This window comes from Plutella xylostella, chromosome Z, assembly GCF_932276165.1.
Source record: "Plutella xylostella chromosome Z, ilPluXylo3.1, whole genome shotgun sequence".
In the NCBI taxonomy this organism is placed as follows: domain Eukaryota; kingdom Metazoa; phylum Arthropoda; class Insecta; order Lepidoptera; family Plutellidae; genus Plutella; species Plutella xylostella.
Window position 1 is genome coordinate 12,290,860 of NC_064012.1, and position 25,353 is coordinate 12,316,212.

The 25,353-nt window shown below is 35.9% G+C and overlaps 2 protein-coding genes across 3 annotated transcripts; both read left to right on the plus strand.

Moving 5' to 3' along the window:
* Window positions 1–126: 126 nt before the first annotated feature.
* On the plus strand, window positions 127–4,664 carry LOC105388137 (PCI domain-containing protein 2). Its single transcript, XM_011558989.3, has 4 exons — window positions 127–511; window positions 598–809; window positions 2,111–2,279; window positions 2,368–4,664. Exons 2-4 carry the CDS (start codon window positions 600–602, stop codon window positions 3,177–3,179), a joined length of 1,191 nt encoding a protein of 396 aa, XP_011557291.2. The 5' UTR covers window positions 127–511; window positions 598–599; the 3' UTR covers window positions 3,180–4,664.
* Window positions 4,665–8,609: 3,945 nt separating this feature from the next.
* LOC105388135 (sulfhydryl oxidase 2) lies at window positions 8,610–16,536 on the plus strand. Of its 2 annotated transcripts, XM_011558987.3 has the most exons (3): window positions 8,610–10,524; window positions 13,101–13,147; window positions 16,359–16,536. In XM_011558987.3, the coding sequence occupies exons 1-2, from the start codon at window positions 8,843–8,845 to the stop codon at window positions 13,135–13,137; spliced, it is 1,719 nt and encodes a 572-aa protein (XP_011557289.3). In that variant the 5' UTR covers window positions 8,610–8,842; the 3' UTR covers window positions 13,138–13,147; window positions 16,359–16,536. The 2 variants fall into 2 exon arrangements, with proteins under 2 accessions (XP_011557289.3, XP_011557290.3); XM_011558988.3 differs by lacking the exon at window positions 13,101–13,147.
* The last annotated feature ends 8,817 nt before the right edge of the window (window positions 16,537–25,353 follow it).

Below are 25,353 nucleotides of genomic sequence, written 5' to 3' on the forward strand. Positions count from 1 at the left end.
ACATCTAGGACGCCAACTCGTTTACCGCGCATGACAAAAGTCCTATAGAGAAAAGACATACGGTCATACGCTTATGTCACGCTCACTCTAAATACAGCTTTGATGTAAGCGAGCGAGACAGATATTCGTAGGTAGGATTGCATTCGCTATCTCATCCTTGCCATATTATTGATTACATTTCCCTATCTACGTGTTGTATTATAATGCATGTGTGCGTTTGTGCCAACATCAACAAAAACAAACAACAATAACATAGATCTGCCCCCGGCCCTGCCGGCCCTGCTCCGCTGCGTGCCTGGGAAGGATCAATAAAGCTAGTGCAAGCGAGCCCCCCCCAACCCCCCAACCAATAACTAGCAATTTCTGTGAGATGTACCTGCGTGCACCTGCGTATTAATTTGTGCAGTGCTCGTCAGAGCTAGTGCTTGTCCCAATCCAATATTTAAGCCTTTGGTAACTTAATATTGTTCCAAGTATCCGTGCATCTACAAATCCCCAGCAGCCGGCGTCGGTAAGTTTGTTTTCGTCTTTAATGGCATTGTTTTACTTGTTGCACACTGTAAACGGCGTGGTAACATATTTTTCATATAATTGCAGAAATGGCTACCCTTACAGTTGATCAATATACTGAAAATGTGGAAAGGGCTTTTAAGGCCAAACAAGGGGTTGAGTTAGGCAAACTTTTGTCTTTACGCGATGAGCATGTTCTGAGCCGCCCTTTGCAGCTGTGTGAGATCCCTCTACTGGTGAAGGGGAAAGGCATCGCCCCCATATTCGACATTGTAGTCGCCCATCTTCTTTGCATCAAGGTAAAATAGTTCATAATCTCTTTAAATTAAGATGGAAGAAATAGCTTTTTGGCAAAAAGCCCGCCTTAGTATACTTAAGTAACAAGCAGGTAGGTACACTAGGTACCTACTTATTTCTAACATTATAACTGCTGTGCTTTTGTATAAGTAACTAATGTCGTAGGGTGATTTGATAACTCGAGTTTTCGCGATATGTTCTTTGCTAAGTAGGTGCGACGACGACGAACAAAGCGAGTTAAGGTGCACAACTGCACAATATAACTATGTTCATCGAAAGCAAAGCGAAGCGTCTCTCTATAAGCAAACTCTTGCGTGCGCAATAAATAATTGTCTATGATTATTATTGATTATGCGCGTTTTCCCAATATTCCTAGTATTTTTGCGAAAATTCGATTTAAGTAAATCAAGTAATCCTACCATAGGTAAAACAATAAAATATTTATAAAATAAGGTGGTTTGCGTCAAAATAAAATCTATTACTGTCACTTTCTTAAAAAAAAGTCTCGGCCTAATTTTGGCTTCAAACTTCGCTTTGATTATTTAAACGACATTTTTATTTTATTTGGAAAGCAACTTTAAATACAGAGATATAACATTGTAATAGGTATCATATGAGTTAATAACAAGCTTTCACATATATAGTGCCACAAACTTATCTGTTCCGGTGACAGCTCACGTAAATGTGTAATATTTCATAATTCTATAAGATTTTAAGTTTGCCAGTAGTGGTATACGCTCTTGTGGTTTGCATAAACCCGTCTAATCTATATCAATATATAATTCATAAGTAAATAATGAGATATGTATCAATTTAGTTCGCTCTCACCGGAAAAGATAAGTTTGTGGCGCTGTAATTACAAATATAGGTACTAAGAAGAAGACATTACTACATTAACTACATCTGACAGCTGTCGCTGTGGGGTAAAAAAATATCAACCATCGAATATATTTTTTTTCGCGACGAGTACCTACCTAGTATTACGCAATATGTAGATAGTAGGTACGGTCAAGTGCAGAGAAACCTGACCCCCCTCTCATAGTAACAATGTTTCTGAGAGGGGTCAGGTCTTTCTGTCCTTTACTGTACCTACGCAATAAACCTAACTACTGTAGTTACCTACTAACCTACATGGTAGGTACTTTACCCCATAACGATTTGAATAGCACTGCCACTGGTGGCTGACATATTGCGTTTTCACAGGAAAACGCCTTCGTGAGTGGAGATCGCGGGTGACATCTAGTACTTATATGAATAAAACTATCATAATATATCCTATTAGACCTTCGTTCTTCTGTTGCAGTCGATCAAGTCCAAAGACTACATCGAAGCTAGCGCCCGCCAGAGTGCATGCGTGGCATCCGTGGTGAAACTCCTGCAGGCTCAGCCGGAAGAGAACTGGTGCCTGCCCCTGATGTACACTGTGTGTGTCGACCTACGCCTCCTGGCTCAAGCCGCTGAGATCAACGACAGTAAGAATTTTGAACTCCCATTGATCATTCTGCAACTGGATTGTTAAAATGGCATGATTATTTACTAACTTTTCTTTATACATTTTAGCGATTTTACGTGGAAAAACATTGGAGAAAGCAGCCGAGAGCCTGCTGAACTGCTTCAGAGTGTGCTCGGCCGACAATCGCACTGCAATGCAGGTCACAAAGAGAGTGGGCATGCTCAACGTTGTGAACCAACTGCTTAAGGTGTATTTCCGCATCAGGCAGCTCAATCTCTGCAAACCACTGATAAGGGCTATTGAGGCCTCGCCAATGAAAGATGCTTTTCCACAGTCCCAAAAAATAACTTACAAGTTCTTCGTTGGTCGCAAGGCTGTGATCGACAGTGACTACAAGACCGCAGACGAATGCCTGACATATGCTTTCCAAATGTGTAACAAGGACAGCGCTAAAAACAAGAGGGTCATCCTAACTTATTTGGTGCCAGTGAAGATGATACTAGGGTACATGCCCTCGATCGATATTCTGCAGAAGTATGACCTGATGCAGTTTGACAAGCTGGTGACTGCGGTGAAGGCTGGGAATATACAGGGAATAGACGATGCTTTGACCGAACATGAGGGGTTCTTCATTAACTCCGGAATATACTTGGTGGTTGAGAAACTTAAAATCACTGGGTACAGGAACTTATTCCGCCTGGTTTATTTGGCAGAAAAGAAACATGTGATTGATATTTCCCTGATTCAAGCTGCTTTGATGATGATGGGTCAGGATGTGGACGCGGATGAGACGCAATCTCTTGTGGCTTATTTGATATATGCCAACAAAATAAAAGGTTACATCTCATTGCCCCACAAGAAATTGGTAGTAAGCAAGCAAAATCCATTCCCACGCTTGACCACTGTGGGGGCGGTTTAAATCCTTTTGTCCGATCTCATCAAAGCAAAAATGGCTAAGTTAATTGTTGATGTTAGATGTTTTTTCTGATATTCACAGACATAAGTACTCATACATTGTGTTGTGTGTTTCTGTTAGCAAAATCTTCATTTAAATATAATGGAACTCGTGGATCAAGATCTCATTTGTATAGGTAGGTCACTAATAGTATCGTTTCATGGTTTGCATTCCATTTTAAATTTATTTCATACCTACCTACACCCTTTCATTTGATATCTAATTTTTTTCTAAGCTGCTTTGTGATAGCTAAATAAGTAATTATTATTGTTACGTATAAAATAGTTAGTTTCAATCATATTATTATGTTGCACCTATTTATCCTACAATCAGTTACCTAAACATACGTGTAATCCATAATATACCTAATACATATTATCATTAACTAAATATCGTGTAAAAGTTCCATAGGAACTTGAAATCTTTACAGGAAATCTTGTAGTCATAAGCACATCTAATGTTTAAACACATCTTTGTGGCACACTATAGTGGAATTCTCAAGATGGTTTAGTATAAAAATAAAAATCATTTTCTTAAACTTTACACTCAAATTAAAGTTTGAATGCTCAAATGCATTCATATTTTTACGACTGGATGACCAGTAGGTATAGAAGGGCCGGGGATCGAATCCCGACAGGCCATAGTATTTATCCTTTTTGGGAGAGAGTTTGTGATATTATTTAGGGTCGGCTTTGCAACGTCCATTCTGTTTATCCTAGTGGTGCGCTATATTATGTAGTTGTAGTGTTTGAATAAGATACGGCCATGCGCACAAGGGTGTTTAATTAAAATCGATCATCTCACAATATGAGGATTTGGAATCTACGACTACATAAAGTGCAAGTTATAGATATACTGTACTTACTTCACTAACCTAACTTGCGGAGTTCTGGGTTTTTAAGACACCGTTTGAGTAATGGCGATTTACGTGAATTTGTATGGCGCGAAATAGTCCAAACCCACTAAGCCCTCTGTAAAACTATCTAACTATTGCTCATTACGAAATGGCAGAAACGAATTTACTTATAAGGTATATTTTTTGATATACCTACCTACTTAGTTACAGAAATTTTAAAATTTATCATAAAAAATACTAAACCAACTACATACTTAAAAATATATTTATTGGTGTCTATGACGTTAACTGTGTGGAGTTATAGCCTGTCAGTTATGAATAGAAAACGGAAATGGCAAAGCTAATTTAAATATCTACTTACCTCGAAAATACTGAAGAATCTTTGCAAATTTTGCCAAATCCGTCCTTTCTTACTTTCTACTCTTAACTGTTAGGCTGTATGATTAGATTAGATTGATTATATTGCAGTAAAAAATACCTACTGAATGTTAGTTGTTAATGTTTTCAACATCTTGATGTAATCAGCTTAATATTATTCCATATGCCATAACTGTAACGGCAACATATTTATTCCAATAAATGCATTTCAATTATTTGTTTTTTTTTAACCGACTTCAATAAACGGAGGAGGTTCTCAATTCGTCGGGATCTTTTTTTTCATATTTTTTATATATGTTCACCGATTACTCCGATGTGGTTCTACCTTTTTTGGCATAAGATTTATTTGCCTAATCTCGTATTGCATAGTAACGTTTGGTCAAAGTCTCGTTACGCCGAAAATCGTATGGCATAAATCTCGTTTAGTAAAAAGTTATTTCGCATAACATTGTTTAGCCTAATAATGGTATGGCCAAATCTTGATTAGTCTAATAATGCTATGACATAGGTTTATATAAATTATAATAATCGTTTGGCTTTAACTTTGATGGAGCGTATCCCTACATAGCGCAAACTGGTGCCTTGTATTGTTTCCGCTGTTTGGAAAACGCTCCGCTCCGCTTCGCTGCGCTCCGCTTTGGTTTTGATGAACATGTGCACCTAACACGCTCCTCCTCGCTTTGCTCGTCGTCGCACCTATTTTTAGGTTTCAATCTCATGGGGTTTGTAATAATTATATTGGTCGTTAACTTTCGATTTTTTGATCATACAACATCGTGATTTTCGGGATGTAGGAGAAAAATACCACAATTTATACATTTACTACATACTTAATATATTATTTATTAAGATAACATTAGGATAAACAAGATTATACATAGGTATAGACGAACATAAATTTGAGCAAACGAAACTTAGGTGTTTAAAGATTGTGCCTAAAGAGTTTTAGACGAAACGAGCCTTATGCCACATAAGTCTTGGCAAAGTGATGGTTCGGCCAAAAAAGTTTAGACCATACGAGTTATGCGAAATGAGTTTTGGTCAATAAAGATTATGCCAGATGAGCGGAACCCCTCCGATGTTTATGAACCGATTTTGAAAATTCTTTTTTTGATGTATTGGGTTGAGCTCCCAGGTGGTCCCATTTTTTTTTCAGAATTTTGTTTCACCCTCAAGGGTGGGTAAAGGGGTAAAAACAGGGTATGAATTTCCATTTTGGGCACCTATTAACCGATTCTAATGAAATTTAGAACGTAAATATAGTTCTTATAATTAAAAAATATGATGGTGACCTTGACCTGATCTGATGATGGAAACGGAAGGCAGTCAAGGGAACTCCTCAACGGTGTATAGCAACTACCTCGTGCTTGAATGATTCGTATGGTATCATTTGCATCTTACTTTTGAGTGACAATTTATAATTGCAAATAAACTAAAAACAATAAAATAAAATAATAATTTAAAAACCGACTTCAAAAATTACTAAAAAGTAAAAAATAATAATAATAGCAGGAACTGTTCTATTTTGGAGTTGGTGCCATATTTCTTCAGATTCCTTTGTCACCGCACCAACATAAAAAAGAACAGTTCCTGCTATTATTATTATTTCTTACTTTTTAGTAATTTTTGAAGTCGGTTTTTTATTTTTATCTCATCGGCTCATCACATGAACATAACAGCAGTTTTTAAAAAGTGTTATCAAAATCGCATATAATGCTCTCACTCTGTCTGCCTGTTCTCAGGATTCTCAGGATCGTAAGACTTAGCATACCTAACTATTCAGGGGCATGTTACGGGGAGATAGAAGAGATCAATTCTAGTCGATTTTAATTAGGGATGTATAGTATAGTTAGGTACTATCCGACACTAAACCATTTCTGAGATATTAATAACTTATTTAGAATTTTATAAAAAAATGTTTTTTTTTAAAGTAGGTAAACCTTTTTACCACTTTTTTATTCGTTAGTTAGTTAGGTATAATGTTATCTTAAGCCATAGGCTTCAAAAAATAAAACTGTTACTTTACATTTACAGTAGGGTTTCGTTTTTCCCGACCCTTTTCTGTTCCCGGGAAACGGGAATTTTTTTCAAGATTTCCCGGGAATTCCCGGGAAACGGGATTTTTTTTTATATGGTAGTTTTTGCTATTTTCGGATATTAAAACACTAACAATTAAATCAAATATACTTTTATAACTCTTACTTTTATTACTCGTATAGGTAGAAAAAAGCAACAGTCAGATAAATTAACAACCAAAATTATAATGATTTGTTTTACATGCAAAATCATTTGTTTTTCTTAATTGTAAATAAAACCAAAAGTATTATGATTAACAGTTTGAAAATAATATTATTCAAAATTAATTACACTTGAGGCAATGTTTTAGAAAAAATAATTCATTCAGCAATTTATCGCTCAACCTACTTCTTATTTTAGTATTTTCTCTGCGTTAGTAATTTTATAAAAATAAACGCGGACACAAAACCGGGACATAAAAAAAATATAATTATAAACAAACAAAATCCCGACTGCACGCTAAAAAGGTGAAAACAAGTCCCAATGTTAATGGAAAGTATCGTGGGCGGGGACCACCAGAGGTTTTACCATTTAGCTGAATGTTACTTAGAAAACGGCCTTGTGTGGCGGTCAAGTTGGTCCCCGGAGTCTCCGCCTGCGATACTTTCCATTAACATTGGGACTTGTTTTCACCTTTTTAGCGTGCAGTCGGGTTTTTTGTTTGTTTATAATTATATTTTTTTATTTGTAACTTTTTAGTTGTATTTATTTTATGAAATTTTACGTCAGTAGTCGGGTTTTAGTTTATGAACATTTTTTATTTCAATAATTTTGGTGTTGTTATTTAAATACCTACTATATGCATATTTTTGTAATGTGCAAAGCAAGCCCATTCATTTGATACCCCACACAGCATAGTTGCAAAAATATTATTTTTTCGATCATCACGTTATGTCCTCTAGAGGGCGCTATGTACATTTTAATGTAACGTCATCGCGCCATCAATACGCTCCTAATGATACCTCATACATCAAAATCTATCAAGCCGTTTAGGCTACAGGAGGGAACAAAGAAACAGACAAACATACATGCATACATACAATCGAAAAACATTACCCTCCTCCTTCGGCAGTCGGGTAAAAATATGACAGGCGTCACACTACCGTTAGCTTTAACATACTCTTTGGTCACATATGTAAAAGCCGACATTTTTTTTGGTTTTAGGTAGGAGAAACAGATAAATAAAGATGAAAATATAGCATAGAATCGATGAAAAATAATACCCGGGAATTCCCGGGAATGATAATTTTTTTTCCCGGTTTCGGGAATGACATATTTCCCGGGAATTCCCGGGAACGGGAATTCCCGGGAACACGGGAACGAAACCCTACTTTACAGACAAAAATGGTTCACTTTCTGATAGTACATCTCTTATTAAAATCGACTAGAATTTACCTCTTCTTCTCTCTTCTCCCTCTTCCTTTAACGGGTCCGCCAGTCGCCACCAATTATCCTGTATATAACTATTATACTTCTCTTAAAGCCCGGTGCAGTGCCTATACTCCCCTTAGTAAAATAAATTGTGGCATATAAATATTAGTAAAAAAATTGCGAACATTTATGTAGTGTGGCTAGTGGTGCCTATAAATATTTACCGAAGTAAGTACCTACTTTACTTTTGTGGTTCTCAGTTGTGGAACTGGCAGCTACACAAAACGAGCAACTTTACAAAAGCGAGGTTATTCTATGCGCGTCTCATTGGAGTGGTCACGGCGACGGCGCGGCGCGCGGCGTCTATGTAGGAACGAACGGAGTTTGTAGTTTAGTCGACTATGATCGAAGCTTAAAAGTCAAAACCTGAAATTGGCTGATATAAATATACCTAGGTACCTTAAAGGCATGCTATATTTTTGTTATGTGGCACTGCACTACATCGATGGTAGGTACCACTACCAACTGTGTGACTAGACTACCTACCACAGTTAGTTAATTCCGCCAGTATCAAGTGTAGAACTATTGTTCGACGTTTTGGTTTTGCTCTGTGTCATGTCAAAGTCAGTCCAGCGAAACCAATAGCGAAACTGTCAGTCTGTCACAGCCACAGCTGTCATGTCATGTCAGTGTCAGTGTGAGTGTGTGGCTGTGGCTAGTGTGGCTGTGGATTGTGGCGGTCGTGGCCTGCCGAGTGCCTATCGTTTTATATTTGGATATTTATCTTAAAGTAATGGCGTGACAAATACTGTAATTTGTATAGATGTCGGATACTGTAACTGTTTATTAAAGTTGTGAAACATCGGCTTCCCGCGTTAATCTAAGTGTTATTTTTGATGTTGTAGTGTTGAATTATATCTGTTACCTGGATACAAAAGTGATAACAATGACCTGCCTCCTATTATTCGCGCAGAGTCTCGCAGTTTCCATCCTGCTCGTCGCCGGCGCTGCTATTGATAACGGTGACCCGGATGAACAAGGATTGTACAGTAAGGCCGACCAGGTCACTATACTGACCAACCAGAATTTTGATAATCATGTTTACGGCCAGAATCATGCCTTACTTGTACAGTTTTACAACAGCTACTGTGGTCACTGCAGAGCATTTTCGCCAAAGTTTAAAACTCTCGCCCAAGATATACGCTTTTGGAAGAATGTGATTCAATTGGCTGTGATAGACTGTTCAGTATTTGAGAATGGTGAAACTTGCCGTAATTTCGAAGTTACTGCCTACCCATCGTTACGGTACATGCATCCCCATTATGTTAAAGAAAATAGCAATCTTGGAGAGCCAATGAGGCAAGCTGAGACTGCAGACAAACTCAAGGAAGTCATTGTGAATAAATTGATTTCAGAACAAGGTATTGGCAATCTGAGAAATGTTCCACCATTAAATATCTTGCCGTATAGCAGCTATGAGATGGCTTTAAGAGATGTATCGGAGGATGTAACTAATACATTCCTGGTTTTTGAGAATGAGAACTCTACAATGGGGCCTGAACTGATTCTTGACACCAATGATTACCTTCATATCAGAGTTAAGAGAGTACTTGATATAAGTGAGTTAGCACAAAAATCTGGGGCAAAACAGTTCCCCACATTAGTAGCTCTAAAAAATGCTGTAGATGTAATCCCAATAACTCCTAAAGTTGTGACAAGAAGAAATTTATTGAAAGCCATTAACAACTATCTGAAGTCCGAAAACTATGTCTTCCCTGATAGGCAGGGTGACACTGGTGACTCTCCCACAGATGAACATGCAGATAATAACATAAGTACTGCAGACACTGTGTTCTATTCTGATTTAGAAAAGACCATACAAACTATTTTACATTCCGAAGTCCCAAGATACAAAACACTTACTGGAGAGCCACTGCAAGCAATCTTGAACTTTTTAACAATAATGATAGAGATATTTCCCTTCAGGGGGAATGGTAGAGAATTCTTTGTGGAGTTGCATGACATACTTTCAAAGCATCAAGTATGGTCTGGCAATGATGTGGCAGATTTAATCACTACTTTAGAAAGCAAACACTACCCAGTATATGTTTCAAACTTGGAATATGTTGCATGCAGAGGAAGCCAAGCCAAGTACAGAGGCTACTCCTGTGGTCTGTGGACATTGTTCCACACACTGACTGTCAACGCAGCTCAGCAACCCGGCACCAAAGGTCCTCAGGTTCTGAGAGCTATGCATGGCTACATAAAAAACTTTTTTGGATGCACTGAATGCTCTGAACATTTCCAAACAATGGCAGCCAAGAATCAGATATTTGACGTCAAAGAAAATGACAAAGCAGTGTTATGGTTGTGGGTTTCTCACAATGAAGTTAATTTAAGACTAGCAGGAGATTTGACTGAGGACCCGTACCACCCTAAGATTCAATTCCCCAGTCCAACAAAGTGCCCGAAGTGTCGCCAGGCGAGGGGTCAGTGGAACCTCTCTGCTGTCTACGAGTACCTACAGCAGATCTACGGAGCAGCCAATATCCAGAGCCAGCACAGCAATGCAGCGCAACGTGGACCCAGCCTCTTCTCAAACCTAGACATTGGGATGCTAAGCCTTCTGTACATATTATCTTTTGCTATATTAATACTAGTGGTTAAGTTTCTAACTAAAGGGTTTTACAGAAAAAGAATACACAAGCATGATGGATGGGGTAAAGTATAACACCATATTTTAACTGTTGAAGTTTTATGGGCCTCTGGGACTAAAATAACAATGCTAGATAATTGTCATAGTGATGCACTTCTTCCATTAAGTATAGGGTGGCTTCTAAGTATAGGGGTAGTTTAATAATAGAGTTTGCAATGGAGAGTCTTTCTTTTAACACAGAATGTTTTTTTAGCTAAGTACCTTACTCTTACAGTTGGTTCCCCATGGAGTTTAAGAGAAAAGCATTCCATTGTTTATTTTTTAATATACGTATTATGCATTTGAACTAACAAATAGCATGACTGATAATGATAACTTATTTTTTTACACATTTGTTTTAGTTTCCTGAAATCTTTACAAAAACAACAGTTTCACTTTTTTTTAAAGTAGATTGTACTTGTAGTGTAGTGTTTCTTTTCGCATCAGAGAAAAGGTCAAAGCTGACATGAGCATTCATTTATCATTTGTATTGGTCTCCATGAGGATAAAAAATCCATAAAGACCTACTCAAACAGTTTCTTTTGATTCATAACTGGTGCTTACTTATATTTTTAAGTAAACTGGTAGTACTTTGCGAAATAAGTAATAATAACTGATCTGTATGCTGTTATTGTATGATTTTCTTACAAGGTTATCATTATTGTACTCTCAGTAATGCAAGTCATGAATATACCTACTCTCTCTAGTGTTTGAAAACATGCTCCTCCTATGTTCATGACATAAGACATCCTTACTATTATTATACAGGCTGATACAGGCAAATACACAGTGATGCCACATATACCTACCACCTGGTATGTAATATTACCTACTAGCAAAATATTGCACATTTTTTACAGCACAAAAGTAACGTTTTGAATTATTCAGACTCTAACTTTCTTCCTGAAACTAAAATAAGGGTGGAATAATGATCATGTTAAGTTTGTTTTTATGTGGTAGATATTTTTACTATAGAGCTTATCTTCAAGTTAATTATACAAATTGTTAATCATGCTTTATTAGTACTAAATTTAATTGTTTGCATTTATTTCAGTAGAGTAGAGGTGATTAGACATTAGAAAATTAATCAATGCATGTTTTATACGTTTTACTAAATAATATTAGGTATCTTTATTAAGTATCTGAGCTTTAAAGTAAAAATGCGAGCATGATAAACCTAAATAACGTTTTAATAACCAAAATTATTTACCCAACATTATTTATTAACTTTTCAAGCATGTGAACTGCACTCACTTTATTTTATTTCATATATCGGTTAGTGGGCCCTCTTGGGGGCAGGTTCTGACTATTGAATAGGTACTGTTTCAAAAGGTCTACCTCTGACTGACAAGCATTTTTTTCGAACATTTTGATCAGTTACTATAGAAAATTCACCGAAAGTGCATTCTGGGATATGTCCAAGACCTTACCATAGGTTAAATTATTTAGGGAAATACACATACTTTTCCCAGACTCCACCTAACCTAATGGTTCATTTTCTAGAGTAACAAATCGGAATATGTTACCGTTTTTTTATACATTAACCCCCTTATTCATAGAGAAGTTACAAAACGTTTTAACTAATAAACTGTTTTGTCCCTCTCCGACAAAGAACTATTTGTTCTTTGACAGAGAGGGACAAAACAGTTTATTAGTTAAAACGTATTGTAACTTTTCTATGAATAAGGGGGTAAGAATATTGTAGCATAAATTACACTTGTAAGTACGTCAAGATAAATGCATAACAACGACTCTATAGTACTCATTAATTAATTTCATATTGTTTATGATTACGTATAATATATGAACAGTTACATAAACATGAACATATGTTGTTGTTCAAATAAGATATACTTAAGTTTTTACGTAAACGATTCAAGTCATTCGTTTATTAACATATTCTTTCAGATTGCTCACTCTGATTTCTCTAACTCCTTTAGCGTTGGTTATACAAGTACCTACATGTGCACATAGTATTGTTATACAAGTACCTACATGTGCACACAGGGTATTGTCAATTGATTCGATTAATACACAAATTAAAATTAATAATACGATACGTCCTTAGCTAGGCTATGCAATAGTAACACAACCAATATACAAAATACTACAACAATTAAAAACCTAGAACACCTTGAAAAAACATATCATACCTACTTATAAATACATACAGTACAAGTTTACTTTACTAATACTATTTCTGAAGTGCCTCACTGCATGCGTTTAAATTTTTTATACAGAAACCAGTGGTACAGCTACGTATAATAAGTCCGCTTATTGATTCATACGTAATTTACAATATTGTATGTATTCATATAATGTTCGCTAGTTAAGTAAATTAAAAAATATATATAGAAGTGCTATTAATTATTTTAAATAGAGATTTTATTGTTACTTGTTTTGTTATAATTATTATCACTGTTAAGTATTTAATATTTTTATATGTTGTAGTGATGAATGATTGTGTAGAAACTAATTTGTGATTATTTTTTCTTTTCTGTCATGACAGCGCAGTCCTTCGCTACTGGTTAACTGCCGGATTATGAGTAGGATGAGGTTCGTTTTTCTTTTTAAATTTTATTAATTTTAGTTTAGTATGGTGGATGGTGCAATTTTGTGTAATGCCTGAATGATTTTATACATTTAATTCGTATTTAAATAACATCTTTAGCGATATATTGGATTAAAATTTATATTTATAGGTGAATTTTAAACGGGGAAAATATTTCGCGAAACGCCGCTGTTGCCGGTGCGCCGAAAAACCTTATTAAACTTAAGGCGGTTAGAAACAACGCGTATCCAATAACTGGTTATTAGAAAGCTCTTTTTACTGATCGGAGTTAGGTACCGAATCAGTGAGAATACCCAACTATTTATCTATATAAACAAACACCATATTTACATTATCCTGTAAGATCCAAAATTTAATTACTAAAGTACACATAGATACAACTTATTAGCTTATTAGGTCAATAGGATTTACTGTTGTTGTTGCTGTTAAGTTCGTGTTATCTATCTATTTACCTAGTGCATGTATTTATTTATACATTATATTCATAATGTTTATGTATCGCATAGGCTTTAGGCTTTAAGGCGCAGGAATTATGTCTCATTTACAATGTCAAGTTCTCCCCTCGCCTGAACCTCGCCCGCGCCGCGACTCCGCCTCGACTTCTTCAGTAAGCGTCGACGGGCTCGCATATTAGTATATACAGGTTGTCCCAAAAGTCAACGTCATACCTTAAAGTGCTGATAGGCCAGCTCAGGAGTAGCCAGTTATGCCTTGTGTCTGGTGGTCGTTTATCTATATTCAATATTAATATGTATTTGTGTAGAGATATATCAGCTGTCCGACACCCATATCACAGGTTCTGCCTAGTTTGTGGTCGGATGGCCGTGTATGAGATGTCCCCACATATTTATTTATTTACATAATCTGTGCATGCAAGGTGCAGGCCTGGATTTCACACAAATCAATTTCTTTTTATCTAAATCAATAAATATTATTTATTGCTTTCTCGAATCGTTATCGTAGCAAGTGTTAGGTATTTAGCTACTTAATTTTACGCTTGCTATATTTTTATGTTTCGTTTTATTACCATTGATATGGGTTAGTCAAAAAAATGTATGGGAGATCGTAACTGTTACTGTTAGGTAATTATCTACTTAATAATAACTTGAGGTTAGTAAGTATGCCGGGTATAAATGAACATGAGCGTTAACAAGAAATTAAGAATCGTTAAATGTCTTTTTTATATATTTTTACGAATAATAATGATCTATGCTGTCGGATGCGTATGTAAAGTGGTCGATCCTGCGCTTAGCTCTCCAATCGTGTCGGTCAATGTGTCTCTTTACGAGAGTGGATTGTATAGATAGGTGAATATTCTGCGTCGTGGTCAAAATTCGGCTAGGAGCATATTAGAATTGAATTTTTAAACCCTTATATGCAATTAATCTAAGAAATCTTATTATAAAATATATATTTATATAAATAAAGTAGGTAGGTACACATTATTTAGGTACTTATTCCGTAAACATACAGTATGACTTTTGGCTTTAATCAGCAAATATTACAATTTTTATCGCATGACTAATATTGCTTTGCTACGGTGTTCGATTTATGTTTGATGTAATGACATTCACTCACGAGAAATGAAAAATTTCCACTGACAACAGCACAAAATTGCATAAAATAAGAAACAATAAACTTAAAAACATAAAGGTTATTATCAATTTTAAATTAAATGTTGTAAAAATACGGGGTATTTGGTGTGGATTTTTTTAATTGCTTGTGAGTGTATTAAATATTTGTAGTAAGTATGCGCCTACAAAAATATGTATTTTTTTGTGTTTTTAGACAGCATTGTTGTTAGCTGTTGTATTAAATGTTATTTAGCAACATTTGGGTTGAGTTTTAACTACTTTTGTACGCTTAGAATTAGAACGTACGCTTGATTACGGTTTATGGATTGATGGACACACTAATATGGGGTCTTTAGTTGCCTTAATTTATTTTAGCATTATTAAGTAAACAGGTTATCCAAAAGTCAGCGTCTTCCCATCGATATGCAAGCCTCAAGCTACCCTACCACCATCGCACATTAGCTTTAGCAAGTTCTCTTAGTTCAACTTTTCTTTGTAAGTTCGTTCTTACAAATTTTAATGTTTGAATAATACTAAGTTTGCTTCCGGAGTGTGAATTGCTTGTGTTGGTGGTGGTAAAGTGGCAGAAAATACCAAAAATATAGTTATCTATTCCAATCAGTCACCCGAGGGTTTTTTTTCGGACATACGTTACTCATAATTGATAACCGCAATAAAATTACAATACAGGGTGTTGCAAAAAGGGTATATGAAGCCGAAACCAGCATGTGCAGCATGTTATATCTAAGCCCGGGAAAGAAGTCAGAATCTCAAAATACGTTACCGTTTTTGAGTAATTAACGTCCAAAGTTTTACTCGAAAACTGGGTACCAACAACAACATAGCATAACAACATAGCAACACCCTGTATAAAACCATGGAAGTAGATAATATTACTAAAAATATACGCTTACTAAAAACTGAAGCACCCAAAGTAAGTCAATTTCATTGATACGACGAGCCCGACACACACGCATTCACACTCAAAGTAAGTCATTTTGGTGCTGCGCGCCATTCACGTCGCACCCACACACTCTCATGTCGCCGCCATTGTGGTGCTTCAGTGTTTTAGTAAGCGAGATTCCATCCGCCTTTTTTTCTACTTCCATGTATAAAACTTAGGGTGACTTGAAGAGCAGTTAGAGTGTAGGTACCTAGCATTCTCGAATGAAACCTTTATGCTTATCCCCTTTTACTGCCTTCCTAATCTTTTGATGCTCTCTATGATCTGATGATCTATCTAGATTTCTAGATGCTGCTTTCCTCACGATGTTTTCCTGCAACGTAAGAGCACGTGTTATAATTAACGTTAAATTTATGTACTTAAATTCCTATTACATAAATCAGGATCTAATCGTTGATAATCATGTGATAATCCTAGAACAACATCGCTGATAATACAATCATACTGTCAGATTTAAGTTGATGGCAGTGAAATTATAAACCAAAAGTATGATAATTTTAAGAAAATTATTTTTATAATTATTTAGCTTCATTTGGGTATTTGGTGGCTTCTTTTGTGACACTGATAATGAAAATATTATATTATACATATTAGGTGTATATCCTGTTCTACTTACCTAATTATTTCAAATAAAACATGTCTTATTTTGTCTTTCAGGTACATGCAGGGCTAGAATAAGCAGCCGGATCACTCCTTTAGAACAAGATAGTTGGTCAATTAAGTTTAGGCGCTATAAACCAGTTAGGGCTTGTGTTTAAGTAAATTGCACTTTAAAATATGTATACTGGAGCGTCCTATCATAAGCAATAAACCAACAAGAAAGAGTATCACAATAAAACACAAAGCTAAAAAGAAAGCTAAATACCTACTCTGCGCATGAATAAGTACCTTTTAGTTAGCTTAGTCTAGGTCCTCTAGGACACCTAAAGCCCAGCTTATGCCTCTCGGGATAGCAACCATTTCTTTGGCACCAACCGACACTCTATCTTGTTATTTTATTGTTGATCAAAGGAAGCGTAGCTATTTACAAACTGAACTATAATGTCGCACTATATTTGCCTTATTTGGGTTGTTTAATTAATAATGTTAGATTACCAAAATAGTGTGAAGGTGCATACGTCAAACTTTCCTTCAACCCATTTATAAATATATAAGTACCGAGATTTGACGTCTGTAATAGTTAAAGTTAAATGGTGCAACCCACACTAGTATACTAATATTAACCGTAACCGTAACATACCTACAAATACCTAATACGCTTACCTTACACGCATGCACGAAACACATATCACTTTACCATTTGTAAATTTTATAAAATACATATTATACAAAGCAATATTGAATCGAGAACTCTGGATACCCATATTGATGGTGGCTGACCTATGTACCTACACATATAATATAATAAATAAGGACTCTGATAAAATATGTGATCAGTAGTTAACTACATTTTATTAAATAATTCGGTACCTTGAGAATTAAATGTTATCGTTATGATGTCGATTGTCATATTGTGTACAACCTTATAATTAACTATAACCCTTTTATGACCTATATTTATTGTATTCTGTTTATTATAATTGTCTATGTATCCATATAGTTACCTACGTAAAGTAATTAATAAGATACCTAATTACCTACCATTATCTACCGCTTTTCGTTTTTTTACAATTTTGGTGGTTGTAGATAGTTAACCAGTGTTTTTGAACTGTTGCGATGATCTGAATTTATACTTACATAATATTGTGAAGACATAAAATAAGTGACACTAGTGAGAAATATTTATTAAAATGTAAAAGTTTCTTATCTTAATTTTTATATAAAAATATGGTTACCTCTAATTATTATGTCAGTACCTAATAAATAAGCGTAAGAAATAAGTATATTTTTTATAGCATGATTTTGACATAGGTATGCCTTAGATACACATGGTAGCTAGTAGGTATATTAATGGTGATATTTTATATACTGCCTCCGTTGGATGTTATGTCTCTCATGCTTATTTAGAAAAAAAAAACTGCGATCTACATAAAAGCCATGTCTATTGTCATACAAGATACAAGTACCGAGTAACGTTTGTCCGTCTGTAATCGTTAAGTAGGTAGAGACAGCCTAAAATAATATTTTTGTAACTAACTATGCTTTGTATTTATGTATAATTTCACCATAGAAATTCTCATAATTGTTTAATATTTTCTTTGTATACCTTGGTAGGTACGGTCGCACACACCCCTTTAATTAGGTTGGTTTTTTATAATTTTCAATGACTTATCGATTTAAATTGACAACAGTAATGATGACTTTTCTTTATTATTTTGTTAGGATGGTTTTTAAAATTATTTTTGTATAAATAATGCTAACATATTGATAAGATATCTCATGTGAAGATATTGTTTCGTAAACATTCCTTTGTAAAATCCAATAAACGTTTCTGGAAATTATAACTTTAAAATACTCATTTATTTCTTATTTACTCCTACCTTGTAAAAAAATAGGTAGCTACTTACCCTCTGTTCCGGGTCAACGACCACACTGTTTTGGAAGGAGTCCCATGCCCGAGCAGTTGGTCGTGAAGGGTTGTGATGAAGATGATGCTCAGAATTATCTTTTTGGCCGCTATAATGTGAAATATACAAGTAGGGTACAAGAAAAGAGATACGTTTCATATGTTCCTTATACATACTTATACCTACCTATATCTGGCGCACCCAGCGACTGACTGAACAATCCTTACACCACGCACGGTGACAGTGACATACTCCGATCTGGCACAAAGTCACCGGCACAATAAGATGAACATAGTTAACTGACTCGCTGCTCCAATAAGATGAAGTACTTATACCTGCGTTTTACTGATTTATGCCATAACATAGATGGGGACATCTCCGAACATTAGTAATTAACAATCCTTAGTGCCAATTTCTCCATAGTGGGTTAGATTATAACCAGGGATTATTGCTTGAATTTTGACACATCTGTCAAGAATGTAATATGGAGATGACCTTTTTTGAACCTTTCCCTGGTTACGATTTAACCGACTATGGAGAAATTGGAGCTTAGCAGCGTCACTCACTTCACTTGTTAAATCTGACGTCACTTGTATGGATCTAACAAATCGACTGTAGCAATTAACAATGTCGTAACTGACTTTTGGCCATTTTTCAGTTGATTGCACTAGAAGGTCATAATATCAATAAGGAAGGTGTTAGGAAAGTTTCAGCTCTTAATTATGAATATTTCCCGATTTTTCTTGTGGAAAAAAGTCGGATCTGTTCATGGCGACCGCTTAACACTGTCGGTAAGTATGTTGCGACACTGTTCCCGGGGCGGGCGAGCGGGGCGGCCGGTCGTATCTACCACTTCCCGCCATGTTAGCGGGAGGAGCCCAAGTTTCGTTATACAATTTTATTATGTGGTCTTTAAGATCAATTAATTTATAAAAATAATGAAACTATAATATGTCTTGCTCTAAATAATGGTAGACTTAGTGTATCAAGGAACGGGTAAAGATCTCAAGACAATGTATGACAGAATTTGAAGATTTGTGTACAAACATGTTCCATTAAAACGGATACAATTAAACAAATATGTATGTTTATAGCATCACACATTAACATGCTTGCCCAATACAATGTAATTTTTTTTAACAATTAATATTTTATTAAATTTTCGTATGGAAGTTGTATAAACAGTACTGAACAGGTAACATTGTAGCAAACGGCACATCCAACAGTATTAACTGCGCATTATTTTAATTTTGAGTCGGATGTACCACATCCCACATTGTTACTTGCTTGCGTTTCAAGTACTACTGTTGTATATGGTATTACCGACTTTATTATTTGTTCTTCTTTCCCTTGTGACTGTCGGATATGGAAGAACCGACCTTGTTATTTGTACATAATGTTAAACTATTGAGTTGGATGTGGTACAATGTACCATTATTTTCTGTAAACGTTGTAAAATCTCGACCGGCTCTCTATAAAAGTTAGAGCCCAGCCTCACTAGAACCTCATTGACCGCGTTACCAGCAACGTGTCCAAGCTGTAAGTATTGAAATTTATGGTGCCTAACTCACTTGGCGACGACGGTGTGGCATCGTCGCTAATACCATACATTTCAATATACCTACTGCTTGGATACGTAGTTGCTGATGTGACCATGGCGTAGTAAGGAAGGCCTCTTACTGTAAATTTATTAAGGGCAGATTTTTCAAAAACAGTTAAAAGCTCTGGTATCTACAAAAATAGTTTACTTTAATTTAACACTCACATCTTTAGAAATCCCATACATACTCGTAATATTCCAGAGTAGGTAATTCTGTATGGTAAACTGAAAAAAATGATAATTTGCGTAGGTATTTATATATTTTAGTTGGACTGAAGGAGCACGTGGTTCATGATTTCAGGAGCATTGCTTTTACATTCTGTATGTTTATAGGTACCGATATTTTATTATTTATTAGTTGTTTTTTGGATAACAACCGTCAGTAAAATTCCTATTGGATTTGAAGATGAACTAGTGCAGTCACGTGCACTGTAACCTGCAGGTTTCTCGGCCTCTTACTGTACAGCTGCAAGAATACGAGTATGCTAGATCTTTAGTGATAACAATAATAAATGACATCAGCGTAGGGAACAACACTCTCATGAACATCCAAACGAGCTTTTTGAGACACTTTCTGACTCCTCATTACAGAGTTCCAGGCTCCAATAAATTTATCTGATTTCCCACTTTCACTTTCAATAACCCTTACATCTCTCGTTAACAGGATACCCAAACAATACAAACTCATTCTCTTGCTGTAATCTTTAATTCTCTATCGTGATCTTACACTCAGTCACCGTTTCATCTCTTTCAAACATCATTACTTTCGCCTTTCATTCCCTTCATTTTTAAACATCATACCGGAAAGTTACTTATTTTTGCAGCTGTTCTACCGACGATGATAGTAAGACTTAATTGTCAGCGTACAGCATGCACTTAAGAAGTAACTTTTATTCGCAGCATGCACTTAAAAAAGTAACTTTTATTCGCAATCCTTTTTATCATCTTTTACATCCCTAACATAACTTTCTTTAAATAAATGAAACACCCAAGGCGAAGCACCCATTAAGCAGGGCTTAACACCCCTGTGGATGCTAAACCAGTCAGTATAGGCTCTATTTATCCTAACGCAAGCCAAAGTCCCTAAAGGGATCCCAGTGGTCGCGTCAATTGGCTGTCCACTCCATAAACGGACATTGTGTCCCACAAATCATTCCTCCTTACTATAAAAGCATTTCCTAAATCTAAGAAGGCACAGAACTCTGTTAAACCAGGACCTATCTGTGACATTATACGTAGTGATAAGATCGTAATCCACAAATCCCATTCCCTTTCTTCAAATACCATGCCAACACATCCAAGATTTTTTATTCTCTGTCTCCCTATATACCCTTTCAATCAATATTTTTGCATACAGAATCAACGATACTTAAGAGGCTGATGCCACGGTGAATGTTGCGGACCTGGAGAGAGCCTTTGTCTTTATGCAAAGGAACTATGACCGCTCCGTTCCAGTTACCTGGCACTGTACCGCAACACCAGCACTCATTGAGGAGTTGGTAAATCTCAGTTGCAGCCTCTCCCAATGAGCGCCACAACACTCGGTTCACGGACTTCCTCCTCCAACCGGCTACCCGCCTACGGTCCAGCGGGCAGGAGGGCGCCCCACCCTGCGTCTGTGTGTTCGTGGTCTCCACTCGAGAACTCGTCTACCCCAACTGTTGTCGATTCTTCGGCAGATATGACCAGCCCACTGCCACTTCAGCTTGCATATTTTGACAGCTATGTCGGTAACCGTAGTCCTCTGACGGATAACCTAATTTCTGATACGATCTATCAAAGAAACCTCAAGCATAGCTCTCTCCATAGCACGCTGAGCGATTTGAAATCGGTGGACCAGTCCTACCGTCAGTGTCCAGGTCTCTGCAACATACGTCCTCACTGGCAGGACTCACTGGCTGAAGAATTTTGTCTTCAGGCTCTGAAGAATGGCCGAGGAGAATATGTGACGAAGTTTCCCGAATTTCCCGTTCTTAGCATGCCTTAAGAAACTGCGACATTCAGTTTTGTGTCTAGAACTATAAGCAGATTATCGTTGCATTATTATAATTGATAACTAAAATTTATCTTAGAAAATAGAAACGAAATAATGGAAAACTACAATTTTCATGGAAAAAATTATTCAGGAAAGCATAAATCCGACATCGTAAAGAATATAAATTCCACTTAAAATAGCAGGATTTCCCATTTCCGACAAAATTTTGAGTACTAAGTTCAGTGAACATTGTTGAATCTCCCACTACCAACAAAATTTATAATACCAAGTCCAGTTAACATTGTTGGATCTAACTCTTCCGACAAAGTTAATCTGGGATTTGACGGTTAATAATGTCACATGTGCCTTTTTTCACCTTTCCTATCAAAAATACTAACTTTTTATCTTACTACCTTGTAGCACATTTAAAACTAAGTCACCATGCCGAATTTGGTTAAGATAGATAGAGTAATGTAAATTTTAGAACTTTTTTAGTCATATTTAAAACTTAAAACGGCTCTACTGAAAAGTAGCGGTTTTTCACTTACGACATTGTTAATTGCTACAGTCGAAATGTTTGACAGGCGAGCGACGCTGCAGGGATTGTTTGACGATGTTGGTAACGGAAGCCTGGTTACCAGTGTCTTGGTGCGGGCCGTCGCGACGATATCTGTTTTATGCATATTTTTACCAATCTTGTTAGCGCTTTGGTTAAACTTTTCTAGCCGATCGACTCTGGCAGCCAGCTTTCTATATACAGGGTGTAGGTAAAAATATAGTAAATAAAACGACCATATTCATCATCCATATTTACTGAATATACATTAATAAAAACCACGTCAATACATACAAGTATAATGTTTGAAAAAATGTGATTCACACTAGTTACATACAAAGCAGCTTTGTGCAGTAAAAATACAATTGATAAATGGTATTTGAATAACTTTAAATGGCTGTATCAGTTACTTCGGAAATAGCAAATACTATTTTACGCCTAAGCACCAAATCTAGTATGAATAACCCTTAGTTCTGTGCAGATGACTATACCCGGACGGAGATATTGATGATGTGTAGCAAATGAGGACGAAAATGCATATATTTACTAATCGGGGACATTGTATAATCAGTAGAAATCATGTATCTTGACCGAATTGAGGGCACCTGCGCCGCTTATATGTAAATGACCTTGTTCACCAGTGGCCCATGCTGGCCAACTGCTCGCCATCACACGATCATAGTTAATAGGGGGTGATGGATGTGAGTGCTGACCGAGAATGCGAGAATGGTCTATTATGACGCGAAATCAGGAATCTGTCGGTTTTCCGCACACGCCAATGTTGGATGATTGGTAAGATACACGATTTATCTGTTACATATTATTGTAAGATCCAAGTTAGTACTCAACAATAAGAAATCGAAAAACTCTTGCGGGATTTGGAGGTGAATTACCAAGGTTAACATTCAAATTCAAGAGTGGTGCTCAGGGTTTTAAGCGAACTTTTCAGTAAAATTTTAAACATGAAAAAAATGTCATCGCTACAAAATTTTACAGCCCTCTTTGAATCATAGATAATAAACTAGATTTAGGTACCGTTATTAAGTAAACATGAAGAAAAGAAGGTAAATTTGTAAAAATATCATCGCGAGTTATTAACAAAATGAGAGATATTGCTAGATGAAATCATTATCTACTACGACAGAAAAACCATCGTTACAGATCCAATAATTTTCACTAAGTATAGGATTTTCAGCTAAAAGTTTACAGGTATTTCGTGACAATAGTACCTTCGTTCCAGCCGTACTTTACCTATTCATCAATATGACAAATACCTTTTTTTCCGAAATTTCTTTGAATGTTACAAAGTATTTGTAAATAGTTTACATTCGGTGAAGTGTGTAGCCTAAAAAGTTTGGATTTTATTTAACATACTTTCCTAAGACGAAATAATAATAAAAAATGTTAGCAAAAAGCAGTTTGTGTTAACGATTTAGGTAATTGAATGAGTATGTAACAGGCGCGGATCCAGACCTCAAAATAGGTGATGGGCAAGTCTAAAAAAGTGGTTTTGCCTCGCCTTGATTAATGTGCTGACTGATAGCTGTTTTTTTGTATTTTGGTAGTGATGATATTATACTTAAATGCATTTTTTGCATCTCAAACTATTGGATCAAACATTTTTGAATAATATAATTAAAAATGATTAAAAACTGTGAAATTTTCAGTTATAAAAAACCGGCCAAGTGCGAGTCGGGCTCGCGCACAAAGGGTTCCGTAGTAAGCACAATAACTTAACCAAAATTACAGTTAAATCAACCTATCTCAAAAACTATAAGAGATACTTTGATCAAACCAAAAATCGTTGAAAGAGTTAATTAGCATGCATCACCTCTATTTTTTTTAGAATTTTATACCCCGTAGTTATAAAAATAGAGGGGGGGGGACATACTTTTTACGACTTTGAGAGCTGATATCTCAAAAACCGTTCACTTTAAGAAAAATGTTTTTTAGAAAACTTTATATCATTTTAAAAGACCTTTCCATTGATACCCCACACGGGTATGTACATCGAAAAAAAAAATTTCATCCCTCAGTTACATGTATGGGGGGCCCCACCCCCAATTCTTTTTTTTACTATTTAGTGTCATATTTTTGTAGCGGTTCATACAACACATATTCCCATCAAATTTCATCACTGTAGTACTTATAGTTTCCGAGTAAATCGGCTGTGACAGACGGACAGACGGACAGACGGACAGACGGACATGACGAAACTATAAGGGTTCCGTTTTTGCCATTTTGGCTACGGAACCCTAAAAAATTGATCGACAAATGTTTGTGTTACGGTAAAAGATACTAACCCCCTTATTCATAGAGAAGTTACAAAACGTTTTAACTAATAAACTGTTTTGTCCCTCTCCAACAAAGAACAATTTGTTCTTTGACAGAGAGGGACAAAACAGTTTATTAGTTAAAACGTATTGTAACTTTTCTATGAATAAGGGGGTTAGTATACAACGTATAACGGGACTAAATTCTCATTTAAACTAGGCTTATATTATCTCGATAGGCCGATCGTTTTTTTAATGATACCCAGCCTTTTCTTGACAAAACAGTGTTTCTGATTTCATAAATTTTGACCCAAATACTTAATGACGGCGCGGCGCGGCGTCTACAATATCGAAGTTATTTATCAGCGCATGATTGACTAAAATTGTGAATATTTTAATCAAATTTTAAATTTACTTATTACTTATTTAATTAATTTACTTATTTAATCAAATTTTAAAGTATTTGAAAAAATGGGTCATTCAGTGTCGACATTTCGTAAGTGGAACTTTTTTTGTGCTTGTGAGTATATTAGGATGGCTCAAGTTTATAAGTTTGTTTGTTTTACTACATCCGTTATCTTTCACGAGAAAACGGATGTAGAGAATTGACACTCAGGCTAGATTTTATTGCGAAATTCCCAGGAGAAAACCATTTATGCACTTTTTGATGCAAGCGGTTTTTAGTTAGGTACTAATTTAAGACAAGTTCATTTGTTCGGTACCGACGAACACTTTAATAAT

Excerpts from the sequence above, each read along its gene's own strand:
- LOC105388135 (XM_011558987.3), top strand. The coding sequence starts at position 8,843 with ATGACCTGCCTCCTATTATTCGCGCAGAGTCTCGCAGTTTCCATCCTG. Across the intron at positions 10,525-13,100 it reads ATTGGGATGCTAAGCCTTCT|CGCAGTCCTTCGCTACTGGT; the intron begins GTACATATTATC and ends CTGTCATGACAG.
- LOC105388137 (XM_011558989.3), top strand. The coding sequence starts at position 600 with ATGGCTACCCTTACAGTTGATCAATATACTGAAAATGTGGAAAGGGCT. Across the intron at positions 810-2,110 it reads CCCATCTTCTTTGCATCAAG|TCGATCAAGTCCAAAGACTA; the intron begins GTAAAATAGTTC and ends CTTCTGTTGCAG. Across the intron at positions 2,280-2,367 it reads AGCCGCTGAGATCAACGACA|CGATTTTACGTGGAAAAACA; the intron begins GTAAGAATTTTG and ends TATACATTTTAG.